The sequence below is a fragment of the Phalacrocorax aristotelis genome, chromosome 2, assembly GCF_949628215.1.
Source record: "Phalacrocorax aristotelis chromosome 2, bGulAri2.1, whole genome shotgun sequence".
Classification (NCBI taxonomy): domain Eukaryota; kingdom Metazoa; phylum Chordata; class Aves; order Suliformes; family Phalacrocoracidae; genus Phalacrocorax; species Phalacrocorax aristotelis.
Window position 1 is genome coordinate 120,395,341 of NC_134277.1, and position 27,549 is coordinate 120,422,889.

At 43.3% G+C, this 27,549-nt stretch overlaps 1 protein-coding gene across 3 annotated transcripts in view; it reads right to left on the minus strand.

Annotated features, from left to right (window-relative positions):
* Positions 1–27,549, minus strand: part of GAREM1 (GRB2 associated regulator of MAPK1 subtype 1) — a 105,385-nt gene that overhangs the window by 7,861 nt on the left and 69,975 nt on the right. For 2 of the 3 annotated variants that reach the window (XM_075084939.1, XM_075084940.1), the window contains exons 3-5: positions 17,492–17,622; positions 5,965–7,143; positions 818–984 (exon numbers count right to left, since the gene is read on the minus strand). In XM_075084939.1, coding sequence (XP_074941040.1) covers positions 818–984; positions 5,965–7,143; positions 17,492–17,622 — 1,477 coding nt within the window. The remainder of the gene's footprint in view (positions 1–817; positions 985–5,964; positions 7,144–17,491; positions 17,623–27,549) is intronic. The other variant, XM_075084941.1, reaches the window with a different exon arrangement.

Genomic DNA, 27,549 nt, shown 5'->3' on the forward strand with positions numbered 1-27,549 from the left:
TGGCCCTTCTCTGGACACTCTCTAGTAGCTTTATATCTTTAATGTACCGTGGTGCCCAAAACTGCACACAACGAGACATTAAAGTCAAAAAGGAGGTGAGACTAAAAAAGGTGTATATGTTTTCTAAAGCCAAAGGAAGAACACTGCATTGCTAGGAAAAGTTATGCAGCCACATAATTAAAAATCTACTGTCAACTTTTGACTGGCCTGAGTGGATTTTCCAGTTTTTGGACTAGGTTTGTGCTGAAGTGGGTTTGATCTGGAAGCTGTCTGGCAACCTTCCACTACACCTCACTTTGCACTCAGTGGTGTCTGCTGACCTCTCTGTTCTCCATCACACCCACCCTGTAGGTTCCCACAGAGTTGGCACAACACATTTCTGGATTACCAGACTCCTTTGTTCCCCCACTTATCAGAGCTGGCTGCACTGCATGCATGTGGCACTGAAATCCCACCCGAAACTAGCTTTGAGACGTTCTGGTTTGAAGATTCAAGCCCTTCAAGAATGATACAGAACTGTACAGGATTTTCCATTTAGACAGCCTGTGCCACCTTATGGTGAGATTCCCTATAGCAATATGTGCAGGTATTTAATATAAATCAGTATGTCCTATCTCGTAAAACATAATTTCTGCTAGAGCTTTGCTTTCTCTTGAATCTTTAAAAATAACTTGACAGGCTAGCCCATTTCACAAAAAGTCAGCAACTCTGACACAGTACCATGCCTTTATAAATAAGTGCCTTCCAAAAAGAATGCTGCTAAAGTTAACTCTTTCAAAAAGTGCCAGCTCAGGTCTCTCAGAGCTCAAACACATACATGTTGTGCAGTCCCGAAGAGTAGTAGGACAGAGTAGGGCTAGGAGAGCGGGTCTGCTGTCGTGCAGGTTTGACTGTACGAGGAGGGATGGAAGGACTGGTGGATGACGGCTTTGAACTTCGTGGTGGGACGGGGGGAGCATTCAGGAGCCTGCATTCCTCTCTTACCTGTACAAAAGAACAACACAAGTAAGCAGCGAGAAAATCTGGGCAACAGCACTCTCAACCAGATGAAACACATCTGGTTCTGCCTTCTTATGAGAAAGGAAATAATTAAAAAGTGAGGAGAAGAAAAAAATTATGCTAAGTATATATATTTGCAACAGTATGTGGCTTGTCATAAAGAAGTCCAAAAGAATGCCTTGCTAGCAATCTTTTTTCAGGGTGCTTTTCAGGAGTTTGATATCCACTCATCTAAAAAGTAGCAGCAACGGAACAATGTAAAAGAACCTTCCAGTAACATACAAAATCAGACAGACTGTTCCAGATATTTTACATTTTGTAAGGAGCAATTCGTTAGGCTTAAATTTCATGACTGTTGTTTATGCAGATGTAATAAACCAACCTTACGTAATGAAAAGATCTCAACAGACTCTGATGTTTCCTGACTTACTTCACCAGTGATACCCAGCCATCCAGGTCTAGGATAATTCGCAGCTTTCCTCCCCCAGGAATGGTACACTATCTTGTATTTACCAGATGCTGGGATTCAAACCTGGAGCTTCAGTCTTTCTGTAGCTGCTAAAGTGGTCCAGGATAAGGTTAACTACAAAACGTACAAGTTGAAAGGTGTAGGCAGAAAAGCCTGTTCAAATAAGCACCCAGCCAATAGGTCTACTTTTTGCAGCCAGCCAACTTTGCAGCTTAGAACACATGACTGTAGCAATGCTTATCTGAAATTCAGTTTGGTCTGCCTAGGTAACAACAAAATATCAGGATTCATCCCCACAGAAAAAATGATAGAATTAAGACCTTAATCTCATCAGTACATATTTGGGAGAGCAACTTTATTAAGTAGGGCTGGAGGCGAGCAAGGCTACTGAGAAATAGGCTGTCAGGCAAAATTTTTAAGGACTCACCGCCTCCCCCAGGCAGAATAAGACCTCTATATTCTCTTTATCTGAAACAGTCTTACATGGACCAGAAAAGGGAAATTCTCTTTGTGCTTCAAAGTTATTTTTACATTTAACAACACTGCAGACTAAAAGTTATCTTAGCAGTTCTGCAACACATAATTAGCAATTAAAGTGATTTAATTTATTTAAAAACGGAATAAATGTGGAACCTTTTGCAATCCACTTCAGCGCTTTCAAAATGCAACAACCCATTTAGTACTTTTGTGAAATGGAAAATTGGGGACCAGGACATTGTAGTACATTTTTTCCCTAATTCAAAACAAGTCAAAATTACAGGAAATGCCCGACAGCATAAAACACTGAAATAAATCTTGCTCTAAGGGTTCTTATTCGCTCTTTCAAGAAAAAAAAAAAGAATAAATTTTATTCATGGTTGTTATTGAATTCAGGCATAAAACTCTTCAACCATTTTAGTGCTGTGCCCCAAGGATGCCTAAGGACTTCATTTTTTTTTTTTCCCCCCAAGTCAGACTAGGCAAAGTTAATACTGCATGCTATTGAATATATGCTCATGGGGTTAGAGAGACCATTCAGGGAAGCTCTTGGAGCACAGTGGACGGTCAAGGGGTTAAAGGAATTCTTTCCCGGGATGACTGCCGGCATTGCATAATATTGCATTGGCATAACAAACTATGCCAAGCTCCCTTGCTGACCTAGATTGAAGATCAGAACGAGGCCATAAATAATACCAGTTTGCAGTCCCAGTTGGTGCCTGTCACAAGACCGCGATTACAGCTGCCAGACACAGCCCTCGGGAAACCCAGCAGAGGAATAAAAAGGAGAGATTTTGCAGATTAAACTGACAAGAGCGAGCGGAAACTTCAGAGGAGAGCTACCTTCACTAGGTCCAAGCGACCAGCAATGAAATACATGCGGGAGAGGAGGGGAACAGCCACGGTGCGACACAATGACTGCAATGGCTGCTGCTGTTACAAGGAAATACTCTTTCGCCCAGAAGCACTAGATGCCACACAGCTGCCATATACAGACTAAGTGCATTTGCACTGAATGTCTGAGCCCTCCCGTGCTCCAGCGCTCCTTCCTGTGACTCGGGGGCGGTGACCTCTTTCAGACAGCGTGAGGTAGTTTTTTAAAGACCTGCTCCTTTCCCTTGGAGCCAGCCCAAGCCCCTACCAGTACCCCCTGGGCCCTGGGGTGTCACTCCTGAATCTGGGCATCACAGGGCACCTGGGCTTCTGTGCCTCTCGCAGTGGCTGCTTCTGAGGCCGCTGGGATAAAACCCACCCTGTCGCCAGCATGACCGCGAGCATAATGCAAAGTGGTTCAACGTTCCTTGCTGACGGGAGCCTGAACTGCAGGCACGCTCCATCGGGGACGTGCTTTAAATCAATCAGGAAAACAGGCTTTGATTTTATGCAAATTAGTGTTTGGGGACTGAAGCGATTTCTAATTTAAAGCCCTTAATTCAGAGGTCATTCCCCATCCCCCACCCCCTTCTGCCTTCATGCCACTTTGATTTTCTGAAAGGTATTTAGAAAATAAGCATTATATATCATAATGCCTCATTCTGCTGGTGCGAAGAAAACCAGAACAGCTTCTGAAACACCTGATTGTCCTTCTCTCTCTCTCCTACAAAGACCTCCTGTATGCACACTTTAAATTCTGTGCATGCAAAAATACAATTGCCAGCCAACTTTCATACAGAAATGTTACAGAATATCATTCCAGAGGGAGTGATGACTAAACCGCATGTTCATCAGCAGCTCCTGAGATCTATTTATTCTATAAATACCCTACATGAAAACCATGCAAACATCTCCTTGGCCCCAGCTCACTGATGAATTCGGCAGATCACTGATACTCATTCCTAAGCTGTTCCAGGAAGCCACAAAACTGAGTCCAAATTATCATCGTCTATGGAGATGCAGTTTTTAAAATTTTGTTTTATTTCGTATGGGGCTACATGCCCTGCCCACCTCTAAATGCAAGCTAATATCTTCAGCAGAAATTAGTTCTCCTGCACGGCTAGAAAGCATTACCGAAATTGCTGACAGCACTCTCACGTTACCTTTTCAAAGGGACCATAAAAGGCAACATATGCAGGTATCCCAAACGCTATCCTGCTGCCCCCAGAACGGAGTTGCTACGCCACAAGGTTTCCCGAAGTGTGAGGGTCCACGCTGATGCTATGCAGGCACTCCACAGCCCAAACCTCAGGCATGACCTGGGGGGACCAGCAGCCCCCTGCCAGGAGGGCTGCCCTCACCCCACTGTGGGGGCAGCCTCCCTCTCCCGTCACCCCCTCACCCTCCCACCCGCTCCCCGGCACTCCTTTGACCTGGCACTGAAGCAGTTCAGCTCACAGAAATCAGCAGGAAACTAATCATTTTCCAGATCCAGACCTGGCTGCCTGCCCAGGCGCACAAGTGCCAGAGCCAGCACAAAAGAGGAGCCAGGACCATGTGGCTGGGAAAGGAGAAGAAGGAAGAGGAGGAGGAGGAGGAGGAGGAGGAGGAGGAGGAGGAGGAGGAGGAGGGTGGGACCAGCCCCACACTGGTTTATATCAGCGTAAGCTGCCAGGGAACCTCATACCGATACGGTGCTGCTGTGCACTTTTCCAAAGGAGCCTGGACAAAGCGTCAGTGCGTGCCTGACCTCAGTGGGTTCCTGCACTTTGACATTACACATAAACAGAGAAGGTAATGTCTTGACTTTCCTGCCTTTGCAGAGGCTACTGCAACTTTTTTTTGGGAAGTTTTGGCTGCATGGTCAAAGGGCTACCGTTGTGCATTTCGTGCCTGCACTGGCATCCTCCTCCCCTCTCCTCGCCATGCTCCCCAGCAGCTGCACAGCCTGGCCAGGGGGATCCCCACAGCAATCCACTGCAGGCTAACCCAGCACAGGTAAACACAATTTAGCTTTCAACCAGATTGTGACCTGGCTCATGATGGAAAGGCTATGGCCAACGCTACTGGACTGTAAGATGGGAATAGGAAAGCGATGGGATCACCATGGTTTGCTGCACTTTGGTCTTAGATATAGTCTCAGCTTGCTGTGCAGCCATTCTCTTGAAAATCCGTCAAGATTCATATGACGTAAGGATGTATCACTTAAATTTCGCTAAAGATTACTAAACACTCTTTCCTGGGGGAAGTTCTCTTTTTTCCTTTGTGGTTTGGTTTTTTTCCTTTGTTTTTAAATGTGTAGGACTATGTCAAGAGACTACGTAACGGTTGGATTTTCCACCCAGTCCACAAAAGCTCCTGTTGATAAAACAGATTTGTATTTTTACCTCTGAAGTCTCCATGACATTTCAGGTTTGGAGAAGTGATTTCTCCCAAGAGTTTTCATTAGAAACCCCAGGACTGGAAACATGCTCTGTTTAAAACTGAGTCCACTAGAAGGCTCATTTATCAACTCCACACAGTTCCTATTTAAACATGTTTTCTTTCAATAAGCAGTACAGAGTGATTAGTTCAGGTCTAGTGTGATAAACTTTCCTTGAGGTCAATGATACTTAATATTGTTCAAAATCTGCCACAGGCTTGTAACAGAGAAGATAATCTCTCATAAACAAACACTTCAAATCCATAAAAATTCTAGCTGTCCTGATTATCAGGGCTTGTTAACTGAAGATGCACACACTAAGGTGATCCAAGGCAGTTCCAAGTGGGGTCATGCCCCACCCACTTCAGCCACAGAAAATATGAGAAAACACGGAGGCCATGTGGAGAGATGATGTGTAAAGCCAGGGGAGGAAGTGACCTAGCAATTCTTAGACCTTGTTTGTGGGAGCAAAAAAACCCAATAAATACCACCTGAAAGTATCAGGATTAAGTTACTAGATCAGTTACAGTAAATATACTCTGGTGATTTTTAGGACATGACTTACACTTGGCAGGAAACTAGCTGCAGTTCCATATCTCATGAAGTCTCACCGTTTCCTTGCCTTCCGTGTACCCTCCCCGCAAATCTTCCCTAAAAAAATCCCCAAGCAAACTCTTCAGCAGCTAAAAAAAGAAACAAACCAACATAAATAACTCTGACTTACTGCTTCTGATTTGGGAGGCACTGGAGGTGGAGGTAGGGAAACATCTGAAGACTTTGTGGTTGCTCCGACAGTCGCAGGCACAGGAAGAGATGCGGTACCACACTTTGATCGGAAAGACCCTCTGTAGTTGTCACATTTGTTCTTCTCACTTAGTGAGCGAGTGAGAGGCTGGTCACCAGCCTTTCCAGACCCTTGGTCCAACCACAGTTCTTCGTAAGGAAGTTCTGGTTTTGTAGGCAGATACATGGATTCTTCGCTAACTTCAGGAAAAAGGTAATCGCTGCTACTGTCACCAGACTCCTGATACTGAAGAGCATCGTGAGAGAACAGGGCCCACTCGTTACACAAGTCCCTGCAGCCGTGGAGGTTCACTTCACTATTCCCATGCAAGTTGTTTCCATAGACGCACACCGAAAGCCGGTGGAAGGACTGCGTAAGTTCGTCCCGTGCGTAGCTGAGGGAGTTCGGCACGTGGCTGTGCCCGGTGCATCGGCTCTTCTTCGGGCTCTTGCAGTCTTCGTTCCAGTCAGTTTTCACATCTCGCACGGCGCGGGAATACTCATCTATGTCAAACTGTTCCTGGCATATATTAAACCAGTGCTGGATAAGGGATTCGTGCCACAGCTCCCCCTTCACCAGACTGTCAGGTAGAGTAAATTTTGGAAGCGTCAAGTGCAAGGGAAAATGCATGGGAATAATTTTGTTGCCACGAAGCACGCAACAAACCACCACAGTCTTGGTTTGAATGTTGACAAACTTGTACCTGTGCCCTTCACGGATAAAATGCAGGTCGTAAGGATTTCTTGGTGTGGGACTTGGCACAGTCACATTAACGGGCAGCCTCGTTTTTTCTACTATATTGCGAATTGTGTGCTCACCTTCTTGCATCTGCACCTCCAACGGGCTGCGGGTGCTAAACTTGCCCTTACACTGGAAAGGGAGGCTGATGCTTTCGTTGGTCCTGTGGTTCATGCAGATGAGGCAGGGCATTTTGCCTCTGCCTAGCTTACTAATTGAATTAAGTTTCCCAATTTTTTTAAAGATGGTGTTGAGTCGTGACTTCTCCTTAGAAGATTTTGCATAAAGTATTTCTGCTTGCCCCATTAAAGTGAGCTCATCCCCAGTACTAAGGGTAATGTTGTAAACCTCAGTGTCTTCATTGCATTCACCTGAAGCCACCTGCAAAATAATAATAAAAAATTTTGTTTTCCCCCACTGAAGATAACACTTTAAATCATATCAAATCTATTGACACTGAACTTAGAAGACTATATATCGGGAGAAACTAAGGTAACTTTATTTGAACAGCTGAGTAGTCAAGAGCAAGGTGTTTAACCTGAAGCTTGGCCAAATAACCTTTTCCTATTGTTCTGCACGTTCCTGCATCTTACGTGAGGGGAAACAGCCACCTGAAACTACCAAAGAAGGCATGAGAACAAACATAACCAATTTTTAAAAGAAGGAAGAATCCACATATCCCAGCAATTCAGATAGCCACTTTTGTCACTGTTGTGGTTTAAGCCCCGCCTGGCAGCTAAGCCCTATACTGCCACTCGCTCACTCCCCTCCTGGTAGGATGGGGGAGAGAACTGGAAGAGTAAAAGTGAGAAAACTCATGGGTTGAGATAAATAGGTAAAGCAAAAGCCGGGCACACAGCAAAGTAAAACAAGGAATTCATTCACTGCTTCCCATGGGCAGGGAGGTGTTCAGCCATCTCCAGGAAAGCAGGGCTCCATCACGTGTAGCGGTTACTTGGGAAGACAAGCGCCATCACTCTGAACATCCCCCCTTCCTTCACCTTCCCCCAGCTTTATATACTAAGCATAATTTCATATGGTATCGGATATCCCTTTGGTCAGTTGGGGCCAGCTGTGTCTCCTCCCAGCCTACTTGCTGGTGGGGTGGGGTGAAAAGCAGAAAAGGCCTTGGCTCTGTTTAAGCACTGCTCAGCAGCAACTAAAACAACCCTGTGTTATTGACACTGTTTTCAGCACAAATCCAAAACACGGCCCCATACTAGCTGCTATGAAGAAAATTAACTCTATCCCAGCCAAAACCAGCACAGTCATACAGCATGTCTGGATTCCCTTGGGTATCTTTTTTCCCACTCCCTTGTTTTTGCTGTTTGCTGTAATTTATTTGCCAGGCTCTTGAGGGAAGCAAACTACTTTCACCATCCTCAGCTCCCTGAGGAGCAGAAAAGGTGATCTCATCATTATGGATGAAGCATATCCCCTTGATATAATCTCTTCCAGGCTAGGGGGAATGACAGATGACATCTATTCCCTGAAGGAGAAAGTCAAGAATATCAGTCTATCCCATATGCCTAACTCCCCCTCTGCCTTGCTCTCCTAGTCATAGACTTCCTTCCTCATTTTTTGATCATAATTGCAATTAAGAGATTAAACAACATATGCACAGCCATGTGTGTGCTTTTCTAGTATGGAAATCATACTGGAAAGAAAAAAAAAATGAGAAGCAAAACAGATGTCCAAGGCTCGTTTGTTCCTGAAGTTATTTCCTTAAGACTGGAATAACTCTTTAGAGACAAGATTGCTCTGCTTCATATTTGAGTGGTTTAACGTGAAAAGCCCTTTTCAGGGACCTAACAGAACCCACCCAGCTCCTCCTCACCAGCAGCAGACACCTACTCCTAAAGGAAGGTGCATCAGATGAATGCAACTGGCCTTTTATAGACCATTTTATTTGGAAAGATTGAACATACTAAAAAACTGCAATTGAAAACACACACTACAATAGTATATCCCTTCCTCACCTCTGCAACCCCTAAAGACTTCATGGAGCTGTGTGAAGTTCAGATTCTGGGCTTCAAATTCAGTTATCATCACAGAACAACCACTGCACGAAATCAAGGCTGTAATTCCAATCAGTTAATAACTGAGAAGTGCTGTGAATAATGCATCCTCCTTTAAGATGTGATCAGCAATTCACCTGTATTTGTAAAGTTGTGATTATCATCTGCAAGCCTTTCAGAGCAAAGGCACAGGCAGCTCAGCCGAGGTGTGCTGCCTTAGCACTTCAGTCTTGGGGCTTCCGGAGAGGAAGTCGTTCAAGCCCTGAATTATCTAAACAAACACCAATTGGTCTAATCCAGGAAACTACTGGGTTTTATGGTAGGGAATACTCATTCACAGTTCACACCACTGGCCAGACAACATTTTGAAATACTGCGACATGAAAGGAAAGCACTTGGGTTTTTTGCTGGTAACACCGGTGTGATGCTTGCTGCTGGTTTCTCCTCAAAACTGCCACAGGGCCGTGGCCAGCCATAGAGCCCTGACTTCAGTGGAGCTGATAAGGGTTGAGGACACAGGGGGCTCTGTGCATGTACCACTCAGTCTCCCCCTTCTCTTTTTGAAAGGGCACATTCTGCAAGAATGTTGATTTCTAGCATCGACAAGTCCCCACAAATGGCGTCTTTGGACAACGCGAGCTACGCTGTCAGAAATATTGAGACGCTACGGTTATAGCTTTTTCTTGCTTCCTGCGGGACACCGGCCGGAGCGAGGGAGGTGTCACAACCTACGGCTGTGGGAGCTCCTGCTTGGCCAACTTGCAGTTCCCTGGTGATTCACAAACAAACAAGCCACTGTAGAAGGAAACAGTGGGTCAGATGTGAAACCACAGATGTAACTAACTGGCCGAGCTTCACAACGAAGGTCTCGTGAAGCAGCTGCTTATTAATGGCATCCATTTCAACCAGCCAAATAGCAAATGGATTTTTAGATTCAACAGGCATGTTTAAAGACAAAATTATTCTCAGTTTAAAAATCTGGAAAACATTTTTTTTTTTTAAATATAGTCACATGATAATAACAGGTGAAGTAAGGCTGAATTTTACTGTGCTGGAACAGAAGAAAAATCATACCATGGTTCTAGTTTGGCACTCTTGAGAAAAATACTGTTTTGCACTCTTCCTTCTGAACAAAAATAGAAGGTACCAGCTGCTGTCCAAAATTGTAATAAAAACTGAAAAAGTGAAATGAAAAGTCTAAGACTGTATGATGTTATCCCGATCCACTAAGCCCTAACATGGTGATGTTAAGGCTGCTGGTACACCTCAGCAGGCTAATTATATTTTAAAATTTAAGTTCTGAAAGTCAAGAAAGCTAACTCCTCTCTTCTTGTGTTAGGTTAATTCATTCATTACCACATGCTCATTAACATTACAAAGCATATGTGGTAGATAAATATGTGTTCCAGGACATTAGCAACAAATATACACCATACGTATTATATATAACATATCATACATATATCAATATATATCATACCATACATAGCAATGACTCTAAAATGATCTAGAATCTCACGCACAGATATGTCTATGTTTTTGTTTCTCAGATTACATAGCTAAATGATCTTTACTTTGTCCTTGTAGCAACGACCTATGAAAATCAAACTCACTTCGTCTTGTTCACTCAAACGTTTCACTTTATCAATGGCCACAAAGCTTACTAAAACACCAATGAAGGGCCATGGACTTTAGCCCAGGATATCAGGTGAGATTTGCAGAATCCTCCAGGTCTGGCATGACCCCCAGAGTCATCTAGTCCAACTTGCTCCTCAAAGCAGGTGTAGTTATGGCAGGCTGCCATGTCCAGTTAAATTTTTTGTTTCTCCAAAGATGGAGAATCCACATTTTCTCTGGGCAACCTCTTTCTGTGTTCATTACCCTCAAGTTAAAAAATTTTTTTCTTATATTGGAGCAGAATTGTTATGTTCCAACTTCTGCCTGTGTGTCCTCCCACTGAGCACCTCAGATGAGCCAGCCTGCCCGTCTTCTCATTAGGTAGGTAGGCACAGCAGAGAGATCTCCCTTAAGCCCTTTCAAGGCTGAACAAACCCAGTTCTCCCTGCATCTCCTAATATATAATTCGCTACAGCCCCCTGACCATCTTGTTATACTGGACTCGCTCCCACATCAACGTCTTCCTTGTACTAGTGGGTTACTGGAAAAAAAGCTGTTTCCAAAACTGGAAGCAATACTCCAGCTGTAGCATCACAAGCGCTGAATGATGGGGAATAACCACCATCCTTGACTTACTGGCTACACTCTTGCTTATACACCCCTATATGCTGTTGGCCACCCTTGCCACACCACCACTGCTGTCTACCAGGTACCCTTCAGGCTTTTTCCACAGAGCCCCCTTCTAGCCCATCAGCCTGTTGCAGCGCTTATGGCATGTCAGGTGCTTTGCACTTGCCTTTGGTGAACTTCACGGGGCCCCCATCAGCCCAGGAATCAGTCAAGCACAGCAGCTCCTCAGAACAGATTTGATTCATGCCTAATAGTACGCTTAAAGACAACATGATCTGCGAGAAACCGCATATCATAAATTATTCCCAAAAGGCAGAACATGTAACACCACACCAGACTTGGCTCCCTCTACCCTCTAAGCTTCTAGCACTGACCCAGCAGTATTTTCACCTTCAGCCCCACCTACGCTCCTTCACACCCCCGCTGAGAGCATGCCTTGTGCACCCTCTGCCTCCTGCTGCGCAGTCACTGGCGGGGTGCAGCAGAGCCCCGCGCTATTTCAGACACTTGGACATGCTAGTGGCACGTCCCAGCCTGCGCACGTGACACAGCACCTCACCGGTGCATGATGGAGAGAAGACAGCAGCGCACTATCTCACAGCAGCAGAATTAAGGTAGTCGGGAACACAGACTGATGAAGAAATAACACGTATTTTTTTGTGGCAAATTGAATCTCCTCATAACTCTGGAAAACAAGTAACGCTACAGAAGGCGGAAAACACCTGAGAAGCCTTCAGTCAGCTACATAACATACCCGGGAGGGTCGAGTCCAGTCCCAGTGCGGCTCCACTCTGCCCTACGCTTTCAGCTCACGTCCCACCTCCTGCTTTGCCCACCCTTGAGCAATGCTCTTGCTTCCTTTGGGACTTCTGCCAGGTTCGGTTTTCAACCTTCAGGTGTGAAGACCTTGCAACTGGTAGGAAGCTGAGACCAGGTGACAGAATGGGGGGAAGGAAGGTAGGACTATACATTTTCCTTACACATTTCCATAGTGGGGCTGTGCCCTCATTTTTTATTTTGTCTGTACCCCCTCCTGACATCTTCTATTTAAAACAGGAATTCTTCACAGGACAATTCCGGTGCAGCAGCTCGCAGCAGTAACCACCATACCTCCAGTTGCTGTCATTACCTGATAAACACAAAGTCTTCTCCAGATATTAAACTACTAGCCTTGGGAGCATCCTGAAAAAATTCCTTCCCTGAACACGTTTATCTTCATGTTTTCCCCTCTCTGTTTTACACATTATAACAACGATGCTTTATGCATTACAACAATAATGTTTCACGCATTATAACGGACGACTCCTGCAGTTTTACTTCTCCCTCGCCCCTCTTTTGCCCTTCCCAGCCAGTGTTCACTGTCTGTTAATAGGTGACAATAATCAGTGCTCCCAGCTGTGTGGAAGAGGCAGTGCTTGCCACACAATACTCCAAAGCCATCTAGAAATCACTAGGAGATGTTAAAACTGAACAACTCCTAATGTGGAAGACCCACAGAACCAGAACCTACTCCATGCTGTACTTGCCTTCCACCTCCCTACTGCCAGATGTTGATCCATCCTAACCGCTCGCTATTGATGCCAGGATGCTGACCAGAAAGGTTACTGGTATAGACACCTCATCAAACACATTACAAAACAGCAGCGGCTTAAGTCACTACAATGTTTTAGATTTTAAGACTCCCCAGTTCAGTAACGTTCAGAAGCCAATTACATCTATTGCAGAAGACAGGCATCATGAAAGTGACGAATCATTATTTAGGAAACATGTTATTTTGGGAAAGCTCAAGTATATTGTTTCTTTTGCTTAAAGAAAGGTTAACTCAGAAAAATAGATTTTGATAACACCTGAGCCAATATCCTATATCTTGGACTCCAGTTGTTCTAATTTGTTACAGTTTGAAGTAAAAGTCTTTAATCACTTGGACACATGAACTCCTTATAAAAGTAATTTGTGGCTTTACATTCCTTGTTATACCTGCTAGATTTTATTAGAGCAATGCAAGCATTGCATTCACTTAAAAAATACACAGTTTGGATTTTTGTTTTTGGTAGAGCTCTTTTTAACTGCGAGGTCTCCGATTCATAGTTACTGCATACGCTTTTTACTATTAAAGCCAAGGGACCAATCATAGCACTATGTATATATCTAAAATATATATAATATATACCATGTATTTTTTTTACTAGTCACAAAAAATGGATAGTTTTGTAAAATATAAAACAAAGAGTCTTCAGAAAAGCTATTAGCAGAAAAAATAAGCAATTTTTTTTCAAGGAAGTTGACTAAATTCAGTGAGACAGTATCCTATTTTTCTTTTATAAACATCTGCCTCCCAAGACAGTGAATCAGAAAGTACAACTCTTCATTTTAGCATAAGCGCATTTCCCTCTCAGCTGAGAGGGACTTTGCCCTGATTGCTACATTAAAAGCTAGCTTCAGTGCTATTTAAGGATGTCTCAAATAAATCAAAGTGTTCAAAAAATGACCCAAAACATGACAGATAATGCCGCAGAGCTCTAACACAAAGCATCTCTTCACATGGGATGTCAGGAAGGCCAGGTCCTGGAGCCCCTGTGAGGCAATGGAGCTCACTATCCAGGCTCCTTTCAGAGCAGAAACTCTCTAGCAGGTACATTGACGTAGGCACGAAGGAACAGGTCTGCTTCTCTCTCACTCAAGCTGTGTACCAGATGCTGGAGGAAAGAGGCAGCCGCAGCAGTGCACTGCCAATGCAAGGCACCGGGGTGCCACAGCCAATGTGTGCCAGGGACAGAGCGGCAAGAGAAGAAGAAAAACCTTCTCGGAGCCGAGGCTTGCAGCCTCCTAAAGCTGGCATCAAGCCACAAGGCAATGAGGGGGCTAAAGCACTAATTCTCAAGGTGAAGTACTATGAAATGCCTGCAAGTTTGGAGCTAAAACCTACACATGAACTAATTTCGAAGAAGTCGCTATTGCAGCATTTAAAAATGCCAGTGTAGGTTACAACCTTCTATAGATGTGCTTTTTGGAAATTCAGGCCAACTTATCAGATCAGAGCCAACAGAATTAGTATCAAACCAGGAGATCAATTTTGCTTCACTTTACTGCTTTAACATTCATCAAAAAAAAAAAAAAATAATGCAGTTTTCACTATAAATTTATTTCTGCCAAAACACACGCTGTATGCTCCTACACAGTTAAAGCACTAAAAAAAGTATTACATTAAAAAAACAAACAAACAAAAAAAACACCCCATCAAACAAATCCGGTATCAAAAGTTCATACCAGCCAAACAATGTCTTTGATAGAAAAGTAGAAGAATCATTATAGGGCTAATTAACTAAACCACTTCTCCATCCGGGAAAGGCTCTGCAAACAGCTCTACAGCCTCTCCAGGGAGACCGAGTGACATCTTCAGGACAAAAATGATATCCCAGAAGATTTGAAGAGTCCTGCAATGCTAAGTGGGCTGGTTTTTAGAGTGCAGGAATCGTGGCTTGTCCAACATTCAATGTATCAGACAATATTGTTGCTTTTTTAGAGGACCTTCTGTGAATTGCCCTCGGTACAATGTGGGGGTTTTGTTCCTGGTTTTGTTTTTAAGTCTTAATGCAAATAGCTTCCTGGCTATTTGTACAGACTGCCATCTGTGTGGGACCAGAGCAGCTGAGTGCAGAAATCTTATTGCTGTTGCTTCAGCAAAAGCTAGGGCCCTGGGGTAGCTCAACTTTCTTAATATTTTTCTTCCTTGCATTGAGAATCTAAAAAACATAATCTTTGTAGTGTAATGCTATTACATAAATAAAATTCTCTGCAATTATGCATTGAATACTAATACAAAAAAAATTTATCACCTATCTGGTCAGTGAAGAGAAGACAGAATGCCTTTAATTTTCAATTGGGAACAGATTAAATACCTATTGACTGAATGCTTATCCCCAGAACACTCTAAACTGCTGAGGCTGTAGATGCCGTGGGCCACCGGGAACCTGAGGCAACTGACTGGGTATCCAAGCACAGTACTGATAAGTATGTATGTCCAAAGTTACCAAAAGCAGTTTGGGCCATTACAAGAGTTTGGTTTAATCCAAAATGTTTGTTAGAAATTCTGTGAAGAGTGACTCCACCTTCCACTCCCAGCTCTGCTGCTTGATGACAGGCGTTACAGCCCTCCTTCAACTATCCGGCAGGTCCCAAACACCCCACCTCAGCGCACTGCCCAGTGAGCCCTAGCTGCAAAACCGTGGGGAGGGAAGGAAGGGAGACCCAGCTCCCCTGCCTCCCCCAGGATAAGGTGGCCCATTTCTTTCTTTAACAACTAGTACGCAAAGTAAAAATAAAGCAACTCCCCCCCCGCTTGGAGAAGATCCCACAGCACATCACAGCCAGAAGGCAAGTCTCTGAACGGCAGCACTAGCTGCAAAATCCTGCTGGAGCAGCAAAAGATTTAAATGGAGGAGCAAAGTTCGCACCAAGTCAAACCACAACCATGGCACATTGGCACATGCAGGCAGACCTCAACAAGCACAGACAAAACCACGCAGTGACTGTCTGGTGTAACTCTACAGGCTCTTTCTTCAAAAATTATCCATGAAACACTTGAGTCTTTGGAATAAGAAAGAATCCCTAGACTTCAGAGTTCCTCCTAATCTTAAATGCTTCATCAGATATTTTAGGCATTTTTTTTTTCTTTTTATATCCGATTAGCTATCTTCTGATACTCTCTTTTGAATTTAAACGGGCACACTGCATTGGACAGAAGTCAACCGTACTTAATATTCCTCCCTTTGCTCTAATCAGTTTGACAGGATCTCCCCTATATTAAAATTTTAGCATACATAATTATCTTGCATGTAAAGGGTTATTAAACACTTCAATAAATCCTGTTAAGTTCATTTATTTTTTGGAAGATGATAACCTTGGAATAGACTTCTATGAAACTGGAAAAATTGCCAAGAGAAATACTGCCAAGATAACTGTGCAACTAGGTTAAACCTGGATTATTATTACTGTTATTTACATTAAGGAGTATCACTATAATCTCTTTTAAAAATTGATTTGATATTTAACAGTAAGCTATGCTTAATTCTCAGTTTGCTAAATATGACAGAGAGTTTTAAGAACATTCATATTAAACTCAAGGCACAACATTTTACATGTTGAAGCAGCCTGCAGACAAGTACTTTTCTCCCTGTAAAATCAAAGGTGCACATTTTACTGCGCCACTCTTGATTTGATCATAGACCAACTGAGAAATGATAGCACAGCACTAGATAAGGCTAGCAGTCCCAAGGTAAGGCTGGTCTTTCTGGGCAGAAATGAAATTTTCTTGTTGCCTTGATTTGCCCGGTTACATCCTAAATGTACAAAAGTATTCCAACTTTCTCATGAAAGGCTCTGTTTCATGGTTTCAGGTTAATGGAGAACAGAAATGAAACCTACTGGCTTGAAAGGCATGAGTCTGTGTCGCTAAATGAATTAACTGATAAGCTCTTGCACTTACAGCAGTCTTCAGCAATTTTTTCTCACACCTATAAAAACTGTGGACTAGCTGGTGTCCCCCACCTCTTGCAGTGGAAAAAAGAGAAAAAAGCCATTAAAAGGTTGCTGTAAAAACCCCACATTGCTACACATGGGACCAGGAAACTCTATGTTGGTTTGCACCAGCCGTATCAACCAGTTTCCCCTGTAGGGTACACGATGCGGATCTGTGCCATTGCATCCCAGCTCTAGGATGGTCTTCAACCAGTCTTTGGTGGTGTATCAACTGAGGCAAACCAGACAAGCCTGAAGACCACTCTGCTCCGCTGGGAGAGCTGACCTACCTTGTGTAGTATCACACATATAGGTAGGACAAGGAAGAACAAGTTCTGTCACTGTGTCATGCCACCGTGCTGCAGCGTGTGTGGTGATAGCAAGCCCTCTTACACTCATGGGATTGCTGCTGACCCTTTGATGAGCCTAAGAGGCGTGCACATGCAAACACACACACACAGAGAACAAGTGTGCCTTTTTTTTTGTTTTGTTTTATTCACAATGCTATTTAGCTGCAGTAATTTTGAGACAAGCAACCCCATCATTTCACCCTGCGTGCTCTCTGAGAACGAGGCTTTCTGGACAGGGATTTGAGCAGCTGCTGCTTAGCAGAGAATAAAATTCAGACTGCTGGAGGGGGAGGGGAAGGGGGCAACAAACAACATTTGTTTAAAATCTGGCAGGAGCATCCTAATTAGATGAATTATTGGATGGATCATCAGGACTGCTCCCCAAAGTGCCATAGGACAGGAGAGCCCTTAGAGAACATGTTGATTTAAGACTGCAAAAATGATCCCGAAGAGCACCGTCACTGAATGCAGAACACCAAAGGCTCGTTTGTCTCAAAAATCACACTTCCCACACAGCGCCGTTGCTCACTTGCCATGTATACAAAAGTTGTAACAGTTAATCATTTAGACAGGGATAAATATTTATTCAGGGACTACCTTAACGTTGAATGTTATTTCCTCCATGACGTAAACTCGTTCAGGAAATGCTTTAGCCACCTCCTCCACACTGTTAAAATACTGCACTGGCTCCTTAATATCTCGGTCTTGTTCCAGCAGCTTAAACTGCCCTGAAAACAGATGATAAACAGAAGAGTTGTAAGATATTTATATTGGACAACTGTCACTGTGGCAACTGCTGGCTCAACTTCTTCACCATTTCGCTCGGTCACTTTTTCCGGTTATTAGCAGCCAAGCAAGAAGACGAAAGACTGCAGAGACTCTCCTGAACCTGACGCGAAAGACACCCAGTTTCACCAGGTCAGAATGAAAAGAACGTGTGGGAGCTGAAGTTAAATTAAAAAAAGATCCTTTTATCACACGCTTTCTAGAAATAGTAAACAACTATGGAGGCATTTGTGTTTGTGTACTTAATTTGGTGTAACAGTATCCGTACAGATAGCATTTTTTGGCCTTTAATATTAAAAGCTTTACAGAAAGAAAACACACCCATTACTACAAAACCCCAAAACTATAAACATAGGTGTTTTGGTTTTGCTTTTAATATCATAAACAGCTATTAAAAAATGCTAGGCTTCCCTAAGAGCAGGTCAGCACCTAACTTTTCTTAATCATAAACTAAGCCCTTTGAGTACTTTAGCTACCATAAGAAATTAAACCATACACATTTAAAACCCTTTTGAAGGTGGTCGCCTTCAGAAGAGCATTAGAAAGAAGTGTTTTTTGCTGACTTTACCTCCCCACAGCATGAAAACCTTGGCCATTTTCTAAGCCTTATGTAAAAGGCAAGAACTAACATGGAGACAGCCGCCCCAGGCAGACCTCCCAGGGACAGCCAGGCACATCAATCACCTCTACGCACTACGAACACAAAGTTTAAAAGCTTTCTTTTATAAATACAGTGATGATGAAAGCTTAGATCGACACATTTGCTGCTTGTATGACTTAAACTTAAAATCTGTGGAGCGATGTTCCCAAATTTAGGAACATTAACTACTAAGTTAAAGGCTGATCTTAGCACGGCACAGCGAGACTCAATGTAAGAAATAACTCAAGAAAATTATTAAAAAGGCTGAGTAAAATCAATGGTTAGTGCACGTCCTGTAAATCTCATTTTAAAGTTAGCAATGCACTGGATTATTGTTCCCAAACAGTGCTCAACTTCATTAAAATCCAATACGTCAGAATGTCAGCCACCTACAGAAATATTTTCTCACTCCTTCAGCATTTTTTGTGCGCAACACCCTGCTGCTCCTATACATCCCATCAGACTTGAGACTTTTGTGACACATTCAGAGAATTCACCCACACTAAACTATTTCAGGCCACCTAACAGCAGAGAAGGAAATGAACGCAAGCTCAGCAAGTCCTGGCGCTCTGTGAGAAAGACCCGTCCCACCACCCTGACAGGTGTGTGCACACACAGGTACACACACACCAAGCAAGGTGCGAGACTACGAGGCTCAGCTCTTCCACCCAACCCTAGCACCCCGGGCACACTCTTTTAATCAGTATGCTTGAGTACTGTGGTTGTAAGCCTACATATCAATTTACAAGACAGAAGACTTCCTTTTATTGCCTTCCATACGTTTTGTCTTTCTAAAGTGACCACAGTAACTTTGAAGTCTTATCAGCAGGGTAACTAAAGATGCTGGTACTTCCCACCACAAGACTGTATTTTGCAACTGATTAATAAACTTCACTGCACTTCAAATATTAGTTGCCTTGGAGTTTTCCTAACCCCGTGTCTGCTTCAGGACACACAATTATTTGAAGTTCAGCCAAGATGTTTCAAATGCTTCAAAGACCAACACTGAGGTAGAAGCAGCAGGACCTTTGGCCTGACCTGCTGAAACCATTCCTGTAGTATATTACAGCACTGGAGTTGACTACAAGAATGGCTTCTCCAGGTCAGACAAAAGGTCTGCTTTGTGCAGTATTCTGCCTTAGACAGGAGTCAACGACAGCTGTGTAAGGAGGACTTTAAGCACAATTAGCAATACCCCTCAGAGTCTCCTCCACAGCTCTAGGACCACCTGATGGCTCAAGGATGCCCAGAGAAGGGAAGAGGTATCTTTGGGCTTAGTAGCTCCAGAGCTTTTTTCCCCCCTTTAAATTTGTTTAATTGCTTACTGAAGGTATCTAAAACTTTCATTGTAGACATACCCTCTATCTTGAAAAATTCTGGCAACCTCTTCTTCCACAGGCTCTACACTGCCTCCAGGACTGAAAGTAGAAATTTTAGGAGTGACAAGCTACATCTGGGGTGACACTACAGGTAGCCATAGAAAACCTGACAGTGGACAAGCATTTGGAGAAACACTTCACGTGCTCAGTAGAAATGTGCCAGTGCCCTGAAGCTGAATTGCTCAACCTGTCTGCTCTGAGCCCTTTTTGGTGCAAAGCAATAGACGGACCAGGCAGACGGCACTCAGGGAATCTGGATGATAAGCAGGCAGGTGCTCAGTTAGCCAAAGCTGGAAAGCATGTTGTGACTGAAGGCTGAGGTGCAGACAGGGAAAGATGAAGAGAGGAGAACTGTGCTTTTTAATCCTCAGTCCACCATATACATCATTTAAGTCCTGGTTTCAGGATTTCCCTGTCAGCCACATTCTAACGAAGAGGAAGATGCGTTCCCCCCCTCTGCAGGTCCTTCACCCTGCAAGCACCTCACTTTCCTGAAAAGGAAATTCAGGTAAGTGGGGGAACTGAGGTCAGACCTCCTCCTGCATGGAGTCAGGACGTGCCAGGACGTCATGCAGCAACAGGGACTATAAGTTGCATGAGGGAGCACCCGATAGCACAGGAAAACTACTGCTATAGAGCACAGAGCCAGTGACTGTATTTACACCCAGTCACTAAGGGCAAGATGTTCTTAAAGTTCACAGAAATCACCACAACAGTGTTCGCTCTCCATGGGCCAACCTGAGGCTGTTGCTCTCTCCTGCTTACTCACGAATTGCTCCTCAGGGAGCTTTGCTGTCCTCTTTGACTATTGGCACAGCCACCTGAATGCAACCCTAACTGATTGCCCAATATGGGATCCAAGAGTCTGATTTGCAGGATTCCCAGCTGTGGTTACTATTCGAGGCAAGCTGTGATTACAATTTATAATGGCATTTCATACTTCAAGTTCCCCGAAGAAAGCAACCCAAAAAACCAAAAAACCCCACAGCAAGTTAGAGTCATAGAATCATAGAATCATTAACATTGGAAAAGACCTCTAGGATCATTAAGTCCAGCCATAAACCCAACACTACCATTCCTCCTAAACCATGCCCTGAAGTGCCACATCTACACATTTTTTGAACACCTCCAGGGATGGTGACTCCTCCATCTCTCTGGGCAGCCTCTTCCAATGCCTGACTATTCTTTCATTAAAGAAATTTTACTTAACATCCAATCTAAACCTCCGCTGATGCAGCTTGAAGCCATTTCCTCTTGTCCTATCACTAGAAACTTGGGAGAAGAGACCAGCACCCACCTCAATACAGCCTCCTTTCAGGTAGCTGTAGAGAGCAATAAGGTCTCCCCCTCAGCCTCCTCCAAGCTGAACAACCCCAGTTCCCTCAGCCAGTCCTCTTAAGACCTGCTCTCCAGACCCTTCACCAGCTTCATTGCCCTTCTCTGGACACGCTCCAGCAACTCAATGTCCTTCTTGTACTGAGGGGCCCAAAACTGCACACAATAGTCAAGGTGCGGCCTCACCAGTGCTGAGTACAGTGGCACGATCACTGCCCTACTCCTGCTGGCCACACTATTCCTGATACAAGCCGGGATGCTGTTGGCTGCCTTTGCCACCTGGGCACACTGCTGGCTCATGTTCAGCCGGCTGTCAACCAACACCCCCAGACCCTTCTCCGCCGGGCAGCTTTCCAGCCACTCTTCCCTGAGCCTGTAGCGTTGCATGGGGTTGTTGTGACTCAGATGCTGGACCCGACACTTGGCCTTGTTAAGCCTCATACAACTGGCCTTGGCCCATCGATCCAGCCTGTCCAGATCCCTCTGTAGAGCCTTCCTACCTTCAAGCAGACCAGCTTAGTGTTGTCCGCAGACTTACTGAGGGTGCACACAATCTCCTCATCCAGATCATTGATAAAGATATATGAGTCACCTCAGACAGATACAAATCCAAAATCCAGTGGGGCTACTTCTGATTTAACACTCCTCCCATCATGTACAGAATAGAGTTGAATACAACACTGAATGGAAGCCACATAGTTTTTTGAAACTGTGAGATATTGAAGTAATAAAATTTTGCCAGTTCAGGAAGAAATTGAGAAGTCTCACTTCAGATAGAGAACTGAGTTGGTCACAGTAACAAGACATCAATTCACATGAACAAGGAGGGAAAACAACATATTGTTTCTTTAGTTATTCCATTTGGAAGCACAATAATATTGTTTTACTATGACTGTCATGTATTTAACAATAGATAGTCTGGTGGCAAGAAAGGGCCAGTTATCCATTGCAATCCAAACTTCCACAAAAAAGTCCCAAATTCCTCAGCACAGAACAAATGCTTTAGGCTGTGTGCAACTGGGAGCGTCTGTAGACTTACACATTTCTGAAAAAAAAAAAAAAAAAGAAAAATCAGCTGGAGCTTTGCTTCGGTACAAAGAGATGCTCAGAACCATCTACGTCGCTATCTGTGCCATCCTCCCCTTCCTTCAGCTGAGCCATGCAAACACAAAGCCGTCTGTGCCCCCGCTGCTAATAAGCAGCAGTTCACGAGGAGGTTGACTACAGAAGAGTACACACAGATCCCAAAGCATATAATAGAAGGGCAGCATTAATCTCCCTGTTACGAAATCAAGAAGTATGCTGTGCATGGACGCTGTCAGGGCTGGATGTTAAAATGTCTCTTCTTTGGAAAAGATGGTTTATAACTGGAGATTTTCTACAGACAGTTTTTTGAAATTTATTTCCTCATTGAAAAAAGCAGACTTTTTTATTGGAAGGAGAGAAGGAAGGGCTGAAGAGGCGCCTGCAATACACATTTGAGCCAGATGTCAAGTAACTAACTAATGGGGAGGAAGGAGACAATTTCTTATTATGTTTCTCCCTGGTCTCCACTCAAGCTGCCATAAAAAAAGACAGCATGGCTGAAATACGAGTTAAATGGGCATAGGTCTGGCTTGATTGGAAGTTAAAGTGGAATTTTATTTCACTTTGCAAGAGGGAAGATTTCATCGGGAGACTTTACAAAACTGACAGTAAGATTAAACGAATCACAATGCAATATAACTGTGTGTTAATTAGGAATTTAACAAAAAATTTAAAGAAAATCTAAAGCTAAAACTATAAGTACCCCCACCTCTCTCTTACTACCACAAAAAGAATAATGAAATGTTTCTTTAGTACATCAGTGCAGGTTCAGAAAGATCAAAGATTTGCAATACCTACACGGTCCACCGAGCAGGTGTGGTTACTTCTTAGCAGCCAAATGCAAGGGAGTAATGAACGACTACTGCAAGCTTTATATCTCTATCTCTCAGTCTGGCCTCTGGCAGGCACAGTATTGGAACAGTTTCATTCTAGTATATATTATCTCTGCAGATTATGAATTCTTATTTCCCTGTGAACGTACTTACAGCAAAGACAGTAAATCCACTACTGCTGGCAATGAGTCCAGAAAGATAAAAAGGCAGGGAGAGACCGAAACCAGGGCTTGTCCTCCATTTTATAGAGGCATTTATTAAAACCCAGTAGGAACAGCAAGATCAGCCCATCTTCCTTCTCACCAGAAATTGGCCCTGCATTAACCAGCTCCTTCTGTCCCAGCCTTTGGGTTGCTTCTGACCCTTCCACTGCTTCGGCTCATGCCGGCTTACATATGTCCACAATTCCAACTCACCTCATACAGGTTATTTCTGTAAGAGAAGATCCCCTGTTTTTTGCAGCAACTCACTCCTCACCTCCAAATAGTCCAGCCATTTCCAAGAGTTCAGAATGTTTCCAAGACAGAAATACTCATTTCGTACTGTGCCTAGACCAAGGGAGTCCTTATCTATGGCAAGGGTTCACAGTCTGAACAAATAGTTGAGCTTCCACAGATATAAAAGGATAAGAGCATGTATATGCTCATATACCAAAAAGAAAAAACTGAGAAAAGAAATTCTGTAAAAAACAGAAAAGTAGCTGCATGTCATCAGTAGGAAACATGGAAGGTCACTGAAACATCTGCTCAACTGCATTAGCTGTTAAATGTTTCTCCAAGGAGGCAGGAGTTGTATTGTCTTTCAGCAGCTTTGATTATTTAGCAAGTCCCACATCTCTCTATGTGAGACTATATGCAAAGCCCAGCGCTTCTCAAGAATGCTCAGACGGCACAGCAGGGTAGCAAAAGTACTGCAGAGGTTTATGTTTCATATTATTTGTTGAATGCTGACTGCATTCAGTATTTCAAAGAAGAGCAGAGCTGACTTAAAGAAAAGGCTCTCTACCTGCCAGAATACCACTATTTTGGAAAAAGGCTATCTTTGTTTACATTTTTCAGCATTCCTCTGCATCAAGCTGATAGGAAATATCTTTGTTTTCCTCCCCAAGAACATGATTCTAGCTATAACTGAGCACAGTTGAAGAGCATAAACCTAAAGCATAAATAAGACATAGTAAAGAAGGACACAGAGAGGTGGCTTCCTAGATATCAGAGAGAATGCAGTTACATGCATTGTAAAGTACGCTTCAGCACACCTGGTTCTTACATACACCTGTATTGTCTCCAGCTGACAGTGTACACAACTGCCCTCAACATCTGATGGAGACTTAAATTTGTCTCAGTGGGTAATGATGGAAGGAAATCTCAGTTTATGTCCTCGCTTGTCACCCCATCAGCTAGATCATATGGTAGAGCTATTTTGTCCCTACCTAATCCTTAGACAAGGCAGTCAGTCAAGAGTAAGCATAGCGAACCACACTGTAAAATAATAAAGACATAATCCTAACGCTTCTACCATTCCAGAGTACGTGTAATTTTTTAAAAAAATCAGTTTCTTGTTTAATTTGACATTTGCCAAAATGTCTCTGTACAGAACCTAAATGCGGCATTTTGTTGTTGCAAGGAGTGTTGTCATGGCAGTAGCTGTAGGTGTCTAGACCCGAAAAAAGGGAGAACAAAAAAGAATCCATCACGATCCCTGTTACAGCTATTACGTGACTAACCGGAACCAAGGTGTAAAGTTAATATTGCAGCTCTTTTGGGGACCTGTCACTAAGTAAATGTGAAAAGGTTTGGCAGACATGCAGAAGTAAGGGCAAGTGGGAAATAAATGCCTTGCTTTGCTTTTATCATCTTCCAGCTTGTTGAAACTTAGAGTTTGTTCACAGCTCTCCAGTGGAGAGAAGAGTGCCTGCGTGCTCAGGTCCGCTGGAGCAGCAGAGCTGCTGGGTCCCTACTGCAGGGGGAAAAGACTCATTGCAGAGACAAGCTGCAAGTATCAACAGATTTACAGAACGCGGTTTTCAATGACGAGAGCAGACAACTAGCATGGACAGGTTTACACCTTACTGCCCACAGAGAGGACAGGAAAGCTAACCCCCTGCTCCGTCACCTCTGGGTTCCCCACTGAAAGAGCTACTGGCTTCACCTCAGGTTGGGACCTGGCAGCAAACTAATATGGAATGCTATGGTAAGTTCGTCCCCTCAGTCAAAGAAAGAGCAAGACAACCAAAGGTACAGGTTCATTCTCATCTGCTACGCTGATAGCTTCTGTGAGCTACATTAAAAAAAAAAAATAAGGGGGAGGGAGGCAGAGAGAGGGAAGTTTTTCCGAGTTACTCATAAGAATTTCTTTGTTTATTTTCATATTGTAGCGTGCTGAAAGCATACAGAAAACTATAAAAGGGTGGAGAATATAGCCGGAAAATACACAAGAGTCTTCAGTACACAACTTCCAAAGGATAACAAGCGGGCCACAAACTAGAAAAGCTGCGATTGGTTCTTACATTATAATCACCATGAAATAGCTATTACACAGACTTTGAAATACTGCTTCTGTCTTTTAAGAGCTGCCTGCCAGTGCTTTTTCTTCAGCGGAGGGAGAGGGGGTAAGAAGAGGACCTCCCGTGTCCCCATCTGTACCCAATCTTCTGGAAATTTTGGGAATGTATTAAAAAACAGATGAAACATGAACTAGAGACATATCTAAGTAAACATAATACAATTAGAATTCATCAAGTGTACTGGAGCTAAACTTATGGCACTGCAAAGCAGAGGGCAAGGCACAATGGCACATTCAGTCAGTAGGGATTGTGCAACATTTCATGAGGAAGGAGCCCTTCAGAATGAATAGTTTCACTTCTCGGAAGTATTATGAAGATTTTGAAGCCTTAAATGCCTTTATTCCTCTCTGTGTTATGTCCACAGTACAGACACCCATTCAACCAAGACGGAATGAATCAGGCATCACAACCTGGTGAGACATGTCGAAACAGAGCATCAGCATGCTGACACATCACCTGTGTGTATGCATACACACCATTGGAGAGATCAAGGAAGGGAATCCAACCAAGTTTCCCACACAGAAACGCAATCCTTGCTAATCAAAACCTCTAATCCTATGCTGGCAAAGCAAAGGGGATGATACAGCCTAGCACTCTCTTTTGTCTTATCTTACTTTTATGACTCTTAAGTAGCATAACAAAAAAAAAAAGTGATTCTGTTGGCAGTATAACAAAGAAAAATCAGTTCAAATAGTGACTGATGATAGCTTAAAGCAGATTTAAGTCACAGATATTGCATGAGAGGGAATTTTAGGTTACAGATGATGTAAAGAGACAGACAGGGAAAACAAGCCTAACCTCTAACCTTTGTTTCATAAGTTATTATCATCACAAATGCAAGATTACCACAATAAAATGTTCCATTTTACAGGATCACATGTTCGAGTGTCTGGACTGTAAGCTAACTAGATTTAACTTACTCACTAGGTTATCATTGATCTAACTGGTGATTAACATCATTCTATTCCTTTCCCATGTGCTGCCAACAGACACCAAGAATATTCATAGGCAGCGTGTTAGTTCACACACTCAAGTGACTGTGCAGAGGGCTCTGGTGCTTACTGCACCACCTGACCTTCCTACTTACTATTCGCAAAAGCTCTTGCTAGTTTCCTGTGGAACAGTGAGCGTATAAAAGCATGCACATGAAGACGGCATGCTCTCCTGGTGAATACCAGAGCTTATCCAGATCACAGCATAAGAAGGCATCAAGAGAAAGAGAGAAGAGGTACAAAAAGCCCAACAAAGCCAACCCAGAGCTTGCATGAAACAGGGTTGAGATGACTAGGTTTAACAGCAGCTGCCCAATGAGTAAACCTTTTCCTATCTAACTACTAGCACTGTTCTCTTGGTACCAGAGCAGAGGCCCACTTAGACCTCAGTTATGAAAATGGTAAGAGTCACTGAAAGCTTATAGCTCCGACCTACTACAGCAGCATCCTTACGAGAACGTTAGCTGGAATTGCCTGCTGCCAGAGAGGAAGATTTGACAAGAAGGTAAAGCCAACTTATCCCTCACTTAACAGAAGCCTCTAGCAAAAACTGTTGTCCTCTATATGAACAGCTGGAAAAGAAAATGAGGTAGAACCAAAGGTGAAAAATTACTCGATTACAGTTCTTACTGTACTTTGAATCACTTGTCTTACTAAGCAAATACATTGATCTCATTTATACATTAACACTGATTCAAGACTAAAAAATCAGTCCTAAGGAGTGGAGACCCAGCTTAGACACGTCAATGCAAACTGAACATCAAAACTTGCACTGGATGGCAGACAAGTCCCTTAACAGTGCCTTACGTTGTTCTGCCCAAGTAGATTTTCCTATTTTAGTGAAAGACATCACACACATTTAAAATTAAGAGGCAGCACAGGCTTAATCTGCTTTTGGATCTATTCTTAACTAGGTGATCTGCTCTCGAATCATCAGCATACATTTGTCCCAAAATATACATACATACATTAGAACAGGGTTGTCTACAATAAATTAACATTTAATTAAAGCACAGAAGAAAGTTGAGATGAGAGTAACAG